We start from the raw sequence: 11,049 nt of genomic DNA, 5'->3' as shown, positions 1-11,049 counted from the left end.
TAAACATAGGATGTCCAATGACATTTTTGAACGTTGAAACTAAAAACTTTAAACTTCTTTTGTGTCTTTGGTATGAGAAATCGATGTCCCAATAATAGATTCCTGATTTAATGAAGGAGATGTGAATTTATACACTTTCATTGAGAAAGCATAGATTTTTTAAAGGTAGCATATAAAATTTGAATCAATTTTCTTGGGAGAAGGGGAATCCCTCAAATCTGCCCCTCCCCTCTTTCCTGCGTTGGTTTATTTAGTGGAGTGACTTTTTCCGTATATTGACAGTTTAATGCCAATTGTGTCGACACTTGGCTGACCTCATGGACAACATTCTGCACCCATTCGCAAGCATGATGCAAGCAGAAGCCTTGAGGGAAACCCACATCATCAGACTCGATGATAATTTGTGGTCAGTCGGCTCGCCTATCGATGAAGCTGTGTTTTTTATAGACTCATGTCTAGGGATGTAATCGAGTCGAGTCGAGCCGAGCCGAACTCTTGAATGTTTGAGCTTGATTCGTTTATAATCGAGTCGAGCTCGAGCTTTATTTAACGAATATATGCATTGCTCACGAACTTATTCAAGCTTTTATTGAGTCTAAACAAGAATAATAAATATAAATTATATATTTAAATTTTCATTAAATTAATTAAAAAATAAATTATATATTTAAAGAAAAATATATTATTCTTATTAAAATTTGTAAATTTATTATAATAAATAAATTTAATAGATTTTTTTATATATTTCATAAATAATATGCAAAATCAATAAATCAAATATCAAAACTATTATTTTTTTTATCTAAAAATTACTCATGAACTTACCAACGAACATGTTCACGAGCTAACGAGCCGAATACTGTAAAGCTTGAATTTGGTTTGTTTATCTTAACGAGCCTCATTAAACGAGCTCAAACGAGCTTTTATCGAATCGAGCTTCGAATAGCTCACGAACGGTTTGGTTCGTTTACATCCCTACTCATGCCAGGATCCAAGTCTTACCAGGTGCATGAGCGAATAAACTCTTGAAAAGAAAAAATGGGTTTCCAATATGTCAACACAGACCTCAATTTGTACCATTTGGCTTCGTTTGGTACGTTTGATAGGATAAGTAAATGATTAATAATTAGAGTGATTAAAAAATGAGATATATGGATTAATAGTATGGTCGGATAAATAACATGGTGTTTGGTATGATTTTAAAATGATGGATTAATTTTGTAAATTTTATTGTAATGACCAAAATGCTCCAAATGCTAATTAAATATATATTCTTAAAATAACTTGATAGATAATTAAATATTTATAATTATAATTTATGTTTATTAAAATTAATTTAAATATATTTATTAGAAATAAATTTGTAAATATGCATTTATTTTAATAATTAAAATAACAATAATATTTTTAATGTTAATGTTAAATAAAATTTTAGTAATAATTATAATATTATTGTTTTTTCTTAAAATAATTATAAATATTCTTAAAATAATTTGATAGATAATTAAATATTTATAATTAATAATTAAAATAGTTGTAATATTTTGAATATTAATTTTAATGTTAAATAAAGTTCAGTAATATTATAATATTATTGTTTTTTTAAATAATTATAAATATTCTTAAAATAATTAAATAGATAATTAAATATTTATAATTATAATTTATGTTTATTAAAATTAATTTAAATATATTTATTAGAAATATATTTAAAAATATTACGGTAATCATTAAACACAATAAATTAGAATTTAACAAATTTTTGTTTTCATAAGAGATCGGAGGATAAAAATGTAATTTGTGGTGTGTTGATAACTTATTCGACTTAATTTGTTAGATTAATAATCAAATAATTAATCATAAAAGTAGATTTTAAACCGGATCAAAATGATTATTAATATATCTTAAAATTTTAACCAAACTTTAAATAAATATGTGATTATTCATCTATCCTTATTTAATCACCTCAACCAAACTCAACTTTTTTGTACATGTTCAAGATCCCGAGCTCTTAACAATTGATTAGTGATTGGTATTTGTTATCATTATACTGCCAAGGTTTAGTTCGCTTCACAGAAATAGGACTCTTTCTTTTGAGTTTTCCATAATAGTACAAATCTGCTGTATCAGCGACATTGAAACAGAACGAATCGTCAGATCGTAATCAATCAAAGTTAGACAAAGTATGTGTATGAGCAGATCAGTGCAACTGTGCTGTAGAGTGACAAAATTGATCTCTTCGAGCTGCTGGCTACACAAATAATAAATTGGTGGCACGATACAATAAAATAAATGACACCATCTCGAAGATACATGAGGATTGCCTTGAATTGCGATCATTCTCTATATCTTATTTCGTGTTGTTTTACTCTATAGAAAGCTCTCCATGTCGAGTTCCACGAAAGAGCAGGGGTCCGGAATATCGAAGTTATCCAACACCTGATGCCATACAAACACAGATGCATGAATAAACTCAAAAGATCATTTTACTTCTATTTTCATGTCACCATGTCGTCCGAAATGATGAATTTATTTCTTGCAATTTCATAAAGATAGTCCGAAATGATGAACAAAGTTTCTGGGGAAATTACAAGACCAGTGTATGGCTGTGTTTCAAATGTTTTCTGGGAAAAATTTTCTGGAAATGTATTTTGAGAAATTGAATTTGAAAATAACATATATGTTGCATTTTGTCTTTGTATCGGCTATACATCAAAGCCAGGAAACGTTGGTTAAAATTAGGTTTGCATCATATGTTTGAATTACTATATATCAGGATTGCATGTGTTTAAATCGTGAGTCGTTCTTTGTGGCGTGAAAGGGATATTACATACCTGTGGATTGACGATACCGAAAGTGCCTATCTGTTTTCCCTTGTAAATAAGGTTCGCTTGTCTACCTGAAAGAAACTCAGGCTCCTGCAGTATGGATACAGTACATTATCTTATTTTATGTTCCTTGAAAAAATTCATACAATGCTCAACATTGTCAAAATAGAAATGACTAAAGCAAACATACGTCTGAACTCTGTATATAATAGCCCGTTCTGTCCCCAGGGGCTACAAAAGGAGTTCCGATGACTTCCATGATTCTATCCACAAGACCATGTATCAGCTGATAAAAAAAACCAAAAGATAAAAACTTCAGTCATGGATCCTCAAACTTAGGTTGATCGATAGGAAAGGATAGTTATTTTGAACAATAACAAAGACAGAGATCGACACAACATGACCATTTTCACAATATTAGTGACAAAACCATGCAACTCAGATTAAAGCTAAATAAAGTGCTTTTCAAGGTATCTCAACTATAAAGATAGGTATAAAGTAAAGTAGAGAATGTTGTGTAGGTACCTCGAATCCTGAGGTAGACCCACAATATAAAGCTGCAAGATAACGACGATTTGATGCACCAACATCTTTTGTCTCATTAAGCAGCACCACATCACCCACTTCAAAAATCTAAATCAAAAGGATACATGGATATAATAGTTTAATAAACAGAAAATGCAATGATGTAAAATGTATGGAGAAAGAAACATGACCCAACATTCTAAAACACATGGAAAGGAACAATAATCATCTCTCCTGCATGCACATCAGCGAAATACGATGCCCAGATTTAAACAGAGGGACAGAGGCTGACTGAGCATGCATGATGAACACATCCAGAATAGCTAGAAACTATAGGGTCATACTATCAAATTTATTCTAGCGTTTTAATTTCCAAAGCTCCATGCTGAAAATGCTCTTGTAGCACCATCTTCATAGTATCAGCAAGATAAAAATGTTGTGTCAGTGCTTATATAAATCTCATGATTGTCATGATAAGACTTATCATCAAATTATAGGCATGACAATGAAAATGATATGTGGACCAATTACCTTTATTGGTTTTGGATGGTCTTTATTGTGCCCGACTGTTTTCAATATGTCCGGCATAAGGCTGGTACGGACAACCTGAAAAATTAGAAAAATGTATGGAGGACAAAGGCTAAGAGGCTAAATGGACCAAAATGCTCCTGATATGTCAGAATCTTAGAAACAGTCAACTACTGATGAATCATACAGCATGAATGCAGATCAAAATTAAAGTTTAACTGATATTTTGAGACTTAAATAACAGAGCATATTATGTTAAGTTTGGATAAATAAGAAAAAGAATTGCAGAATCAGTTATATATTATGTTAAATACCAAATAGGGAAGGTGTTAACAAACAAATATTCATCGTTCATTTCCCCAATGGTCCTATTTTGCCCTGCACAAAAAGCTAAGTTTAAATGATCAGCATAGTCCCATATTGCATGGCAGAAGAAACAAACCTCAAAATCAGCAGAACGGGGATTTCCATTTATTGCTGCTGTTGCCTTGTCGTTTTTCCGGTTAAGCATGGTGAAATTTTCTTTATACGAGCATAAGATCCATGTTAGCACCTCTGTATAACCAACCATTGCAATCTAAAAGGGAATATCGCAAGTTTGGGTCAAAAGAAAGTAACTCCAAGTGAAAAACAATAAGATAATGCATACAGCCGCCTACCTCTGTTCGAATAAGATCACTGAACTGATTCAATGACTGTGGCTTCAAAGATGGCAGCTTCATCTTTGGAATTTCATTGTAACCATAAGCAATTGCAACATCCTTGAAGAGGGAAGAGAGTAACATCACACAAAATAATAACCAGAGCAAAGAAAATGAACTTATGTAAGATACCTCAGCCACATCACAAGGATGAAGAATATCGCTTCTCGTTGGAGGTACAGATATAGTGAAGATGGTTTGCTTCTCTTTAGATACAGATGGCTCAGTATGTAATTGCATTTTATTCAACAAACCTGCCACCTGAAATTCAATTCGTGAATATTAGTAGGCAATATTTTATTTTGTTCAGAGTTTCCTAGCCTATGCATGCGAGTCATACAGCAAAATACTTTGTGCATTTATTGAAGAATTTCTGCCACAAGTAGCATTCCTCATGGTTGTTGAACCAACCTGAGCACATAACATGCGACTAAAGGGTACAATTTCTAATGTTACTTTTCAATCTGATGCATGTTTTCCTGCATTCATTTTCAAGTTATGCAGCGACTACCTACTTGACCTTAGGTCAAAAATTTGAAGGCAAATTAATAGAAAAAATAAACATTAAAAGATGTATGGCTGTCACTAAGAAACAAAAAGGATAGAGTATTGATGATCAGCATGATGCAGAACCTCATGGACTGACAACGAAACTCCAACTGTACTAGTGATGTATGATAAAGGTACAACCATCTGGTACAGTGATAGATCTGGGCAAATGTATGATTTTCCATCAGGGTAAATTACTTCAACCGGCTCCACCTCAAACTTCCTTGCACAATAGACCGAAAACATGGCAACCTGTACAATAAATTGTTAACAGCACAAACAATGAAGAGAAAGAAGCAGAAACCTAATGCACTGGATCCATTGAGATAATACCATTGTGTTCAGAACAATATTCGCTTTCGTCAGATCTGTGGCTGTACACTCAATAAACACATTCTTTGTCTCCAAACTAATGGCAGAATGTGCACCATTAATAATTGGAGGCAAAGACAAAACAGTTCTGCAGAAAAGAAATAAAAGTCTTATCAGGTCAAAACATCAATAAAATTAATCATTAGGTATCCATATTTGTAAACAAGATCACACTTGTATACGCAAGCTAAGTGTCTTTCAAAGAGGAGGTAAAGTCCAAATTATAAAGGTAACTCCAGATTTTATGCTTGAATACAATGATTTAGGTTATCAGAGCATCCAATTACCTGCTATTATCATATATAACTGGGAACACCGGTGAATCCTCAATTATATGCAAGAATTTCTTCAGTTTCATATCCGACTGGCAAAGGATGTGGCAAACAATTAATTACAACCCCTATGGAGTGCCCAGTCATTGCGGCAAGTAAATACAAAATTCAATCAATTGACATTCTGTTGACAAGCAACGAGCACCAGAGACTGCTGCTAAGAACTAGATGAAAATGGGAAAAAAAATCCTGGAAAAGTAACCAAAGGAGTCACCTTGTAAAATTCCATTAGCTCATCCGCTCTGAAGTTCTTCGTCTAAGCCAGTGCTTATTAAAAAAAAATTCAGAATCATAAAGGTGAGGAAGAAGAAAATGTTACTGAAGTTAATGTTTACAAATTTATGGCCTATTACCCAAACTTGATGCACTGGCATATACGTAAGCTTTCCGAGATTTTTGTCGTTGGTTCTAACCATGTAGTGTTCTCGAAATGTTATAAAGATGTTTTGTTGTAAAGTAGCTATTTTTTTATATCAGCTACTCCATTACATTATATCAAAAAAGGCTCAGTAAAAGCTGATTACCTGTTTCAATGGTATGAAGTTTATCTGTGGAGGTGGTAAAGCCTGAAAATCATTCAAACTGGATATATCAATAATTATTTCCCACAAAAAAGTATTCAGCTTTAAAAAATAGAATATGACCTTGTAAAAAACTAATAGTGCTAAGATTGGTGTAAGTTGGGCATAAAATTTGCAGTCATTCATACGGGAAAAAATGAGAATAATAGGAACTAGAACTGAAACTTTATGTCTACTATTTGGAATTAATGGAAATAGATAAGACACAGACTAACTTGTTCAAAAAATTTCACATATAAATTAAGTCCAGATAAGGAGCATGAACAGTTGAACATAGCATTTTCTTAAATCAGACAATTCATAGGACTTTGAATGATGCACATATAAACAAGATAACAACATACTTCATATGTGAAAGGGCCTTTTATTGTATCCAAATCGTGCGTGCCAATTGCAACCAGAGTTCTTCGCCTAAACAGATGCAAGCACAAAATGAAGAAATTAAAGTGAATAAATAAATTGCCATATAAAAAAATTACAGGAAAATCATGTTCAAAATGGTGGAATTCACTTCACAGTAGAGGTAAATGAACACAAGTAAAACATTCATCAGTTCGATTCCCCTCATCCTTGAATAAATTAATGATAACAGTAAGCACATTTAAGAATCATACTCGAATAATTTAATGATAGGAGTAAGCACATTTAAGACTCATCCTTGAATAAATCACTGATAAGATTAAGCATTTTAAGAAAGGGGTAATATAAAATATAATCATGTTGTAGATACATTAAAACACAAGTATGCTCCTCAAGCACAGAAAAAGAATATGAATATTTGTGGTCTTGGTCACAAATTTTTTACTGTGTTTTAGAGCAAATGCATTTCAGTTTTCATTAGGCCAAGTGCAAATAATCTAAAAAAGAACGTCAAACACATAAAAATGGAATGATATTTTCCACTTTAGATAATTTTATCCCTCCTAACAAGACAGAGAATGGGCAGGTAGAATTAACACAGCCCCAAAATGTGTGTATAAACAGAACTTGCACACGAAATAACAACCACTAGAATTAATTACTCATTAAAAAGTAGGTATCACCATGCAGGAATCATTTTCTTACAGAAAAACTAAGCCAAAGATAAATTGATAGTAAATCGGAGATCTGATAACATTACCGGCAGATATTCTGATGAAGTCGATCTTGAAGATCTATAAAACTATTATATCTAGCTTCATCGAATGTAACACCTCTTAAAACAGCGCATACAACATATGGTCGAACCTGAGACGTCTGCAGCAAAGGAAAATCACAACTGGAGCAATGGCAAGAATGAATGCAGATTAACTAATAATATTACACTTGTTTTGGCAATTTGCATACCTCCGTTCGCACATGCATTTTCAGCATAGATTCTTTACTGATGTTTGCAACATTGTATGTAGGTATTGGATCAAGCCCATTGAATATGCGGAGGGCTTGTGCCAACCCCTCAAGACAAAGCAAGTCATATCTGCCACCAATATTTCAACCCGGGAGGAAAAATGGCACAAGTATCAACCTGTTTAGCCAAAAATTAAAAAATTACATTTCACATAGAACATTTCAATGGCCAAAAAATTTCATCAAATCCCGAAACTACCACATCACTTTAACCATTGCATATACAGCAGCTCACCGACAAATGTAATTGACAATAGTACCTATTGGCCGGCACCTCAATTTTGTAGATCACTTCTTCATCTTCAGAAGGGTCTTCTTCTTCCAAATGCTTCTCTTTCCGTATAATTGCTTTTTCCGTTGTCTGTTTCCACGTCAACGCAAACCAAAATGTCAAAATCCAGAAAACATGAACAACAAATGAAGTCATGCTCTGTATGCAAATCAACATCGCATTAAACATTAACGACTAAACAAGCAATCTACTAAAAACACAATCTACTCGAAATCCTCTTTGTACCTGGACTGCGGCAGAGCTTCGATACTCGCAGAACTTAGAGAACCAGAACTCGAAAATTTGAGAACAACTTGAGAGCAAATTCTAAAAATTATGACTGAATTTTGGGTGTTAATTTTCGAATGGGAGCCCTCTCCTATTTATAGGGTTGACTATTATCCTGATCGTGTAATATATTTACATTTAAACTTTTGAATTAAATCTTCAATATAGGATACTTTATCCTTTCTTATCTATCTCATTAGATATATTTTCGAAAATATTCCCTTGTTAGCCTGGAATTCAAACTCCATGTTTAATCTTTCAGCATCTGGTATATCTTTTATTCTGCAATATAACTTAATATATGCCCTTAAATTTTCTAATTTTTCCTTGTGTAATTTTGAATTTTAATCATTTATCCTTAAGATAGGTCTCTTGATTTTCTTGAAATCTTGATAGAAAAACTTTTGAATTTCCCATACATGCATTTTTTTTTATTGTGTGGACTTTTATCTATCTTCATGGTCTACCTCTATTTTCGGAAATTATATATATATATATATATAGACACACACACATTAAACTTTCAAAAGTCTAATATTACATTATCCTCTAGCTTGATCTTTCTTTTATCTTGATCTATATGTGTATCAAAATTATCTCAAATCTTATACATTTATCTTGTATTTTATTCCCAAATTTTGAAATTATATCCCAAAATTTTCGAAATATATAGATTTATATAGATTATCCCTTTTTTAAATTATTGGATCTTGACCTATTTATTTATCCCAAAAAAATCAAAATATAGGCGTATATCAAGTTTTGAATTCCATGAATATTTGTACATAAGTATTTAATTATCTCACACAACTTTAGATAGTCTGAATAATCACAAATAAAAAATATTGGATAAACCTAGTACAACTTTAACTACAAGAATGATTTCTCAAGTCTCAAAAATTTGCGGGTTTTAGAGTTATGGGCTAATACTCATTATTTTTATAATTTAAGGGATGGTCTATATTAAAATTAATTATAAAAAGTCACACTATACTAATGATAATCAATTTGGACAATAGGATTAGCTTCAACTTTGGATTCTCACACTCCTCTATAGTAAATCACTAAAGTGAGAAATTTTTACTCTTCTTCTTATAGCCTTTAAAATTTGGCATGGAAATTATAATATGATATATTCTTAAATGATATTCACCATATTTTATTGATTTCTTGCGCCTATGCATAATTATTGTATATCTTAATCTCGTTTATGCATATTTAATATGCACTACTCTGATTGTCACTCCTTCTATCTTAATGAATCCTCAATCATACCGGTATCCTTCTTATGGATCAAATCTATCATCTTGATCGCATCTTATTTAAGAATTTATTCCACTTAATTTACTCATTACTATTATTTTGTAATGATTTTATTCAATACTTCAATATAATGTTCTCATTGTAATACCAACATGCTAAGTGTGATTCTTATCAAGCTTCCATCAAATGAGTTTTGGATAATCATCGAACGATTGAATGATAAAGTGATTGACCGAGACAGTGCCATGGAAAACGGACTTTGGTCTAGAGACTGAGTCTATTAAAAAACGTGACTTTAATCCGAGTATATTAGTTCATTTGGCTTGTTACTCTTTACTGAACATTTTTTCATGCACTCATATAACCATATGTTGAACCTATTGTCTATTGTATCATTTTGTTATACTTAGTACCATATTTATCATTAGTTAACTCTCATTAATTCCTTAAAGACTTAACCTCTCTATTTTCTTTATCTATTGTAATTTTCAGAGCCAGGTATCCAGAAATTGGGATAAGGAATGAAGTGTCAGTGAATGATGTGTCAGTTGTTATTTGAAATAATTATAATAAATCGTTGTCATTTTTTTTATCTTCTAATTAGTTTAGTCTTGTAAAACTCTATCATTATTTACTAGTACTTTATACAATTCGCTTCTGTTAATAAAGTTTAGTAGTATTTTTTTACTGTCTACAACACTTCAAAAGAGACAAAATTCTCACATGAGGTATTATTAAGGAATGTTGCATTCCTCAAGGGCTAAAAACCGAGTTGGGTGCAACATATAATAAGTCAAACTTATTTTATGGAAAAAAATTGTGATCACAATTAAATTGTAAGATCCAATTTATTTGACAATCATATCAAGAAAAATAAATTTAATTAATACAAATTAATAGACAAGGAAACAATCAATAATTTTAAGTTAATAAGTAAGTGCTCAAAGGTAATCCGGAGATAGCATGGGGAACTATGGGCCTATAATTTCAAGTTCCAATAATATTGATAACATATTAAACTCTTCTATAAGTGTGTCAATATTATTAATTTCCAAGTTATACTACTATAAATATGGAACTGCACTCTTGAAATCATAAATATAAAATTACTCAAGAATAATGAATATGTAATGCCCGAGATTTTATATCGTGTTAAATTACGATTATTGATTTTAATCGAGACGATTATGAAAGGGCTATCGAGACACGAATTGAAAGTTTGCATGTAGGATTGTTGATGCGAGAGCCGAAGGTCTCGCGCATATGCGCGAAGAGTAAGCGCGCATATGCGCGAGTAGTGCAGAAGCCCATGATGAGGGACCGAACACTGGGCGCACATGCGCGACTTGTATACGCACACATGCGCGACTTGTATACGCACACATGCGCGAGAGGTCCAGAGAGTTGGGCGCACATGCGCGACTT

General features: G+C 32.1%; 1 protein-coding gene across 1 annotated transcript in view; it reads right to left on the bottom strand.

Moving 5' to 3' along the window:
- Nucleotides 1–2,135: 2,135 nt before the first annotated feature.
- The window catches only part of LOC142523132 (phenylalanine--tRNA ligase beta subunit, cytoplasmic-like), a 46,312-nt gene continuing 37,398 nt past the window's right edge, over nt 2,136–11,049 (bottom strand). Inside the window, exons 2-18 of the mRNA XM_075626779.1 lie at nt 8,063–8,232; nt 7,743–7,872; nt 7,537–7,652; nt 6,761–6,827; nt 6,360–6,401; nt 6,050–6,091; nt 5,791–5,867; nt 5,465–5,591; nt 5,216–5,383; nt 4,715–4,843; nt 4,541–4,642; nt 4,324–4,458; nt 3,885–3,959; nt 3,354–3,461; nt 3,019–3,114; nt 2,835–2,918; nt 2,136–2,439 (exon numbers count right to left, since the gene is read on the bottom strand). Coding sequence (XP_075482894.1) covers nt 2,371–2,439; nt 2,835–2,918; nt 3,019–3,114; nt 3,354–3,461; nt 3,885–3,959; nt 4,324–4,458; nt 4,541–4,642; nt 4,715–4,843; nt 5,216–5,383; nt 5,465–5,591; nt 5,791–5,867; nt 6,050–6,091; nt 6,360–6,401; nt 6,761–6,827; nt 7,537–7,652; nt 7,743–7,872; nt 8,063–8,232 — 1,737 coding nt within the window. The 3' untranslated portion in view covers nt 2,136–2,370. The remainder of the gene's footprint in view (nt 2,440–2,834; nt 2,919–3,018; nt 3,115–3,353; nt 3,462–3,884; nt 3,960–4,323; nt 4,459–4,540; nt 4,643–4,714; nt 4,844–5,215; nt 5,384–5,464; nt 5,592–5,790; nt 5,868–6,049; nt 6,092–6,359; nt 6,402–6,760; nt 6,828–7,536; nt 7,653–7,742; nt 7,873–8,062; nt 8,233–11,049) is intronic.

This window comes from Primulina tabacum, chromosome 13, assembly GCF_025594145.1.
Source record: "Primulina tabacum isolate GXHZ01 chromosome 13, ASM2559414v2, whole genome shotgun sequence".
Taxonomy (NCBI): Eukaryota; Viridiplantae; Streptophyta; class Magnoliopsida; order Lamiales; family Gesneriaceae; genus Primulina; species Primulina tabacum.
This window is presented reverse-complemented; position numbering and strand designations above follow the sequence as displayed.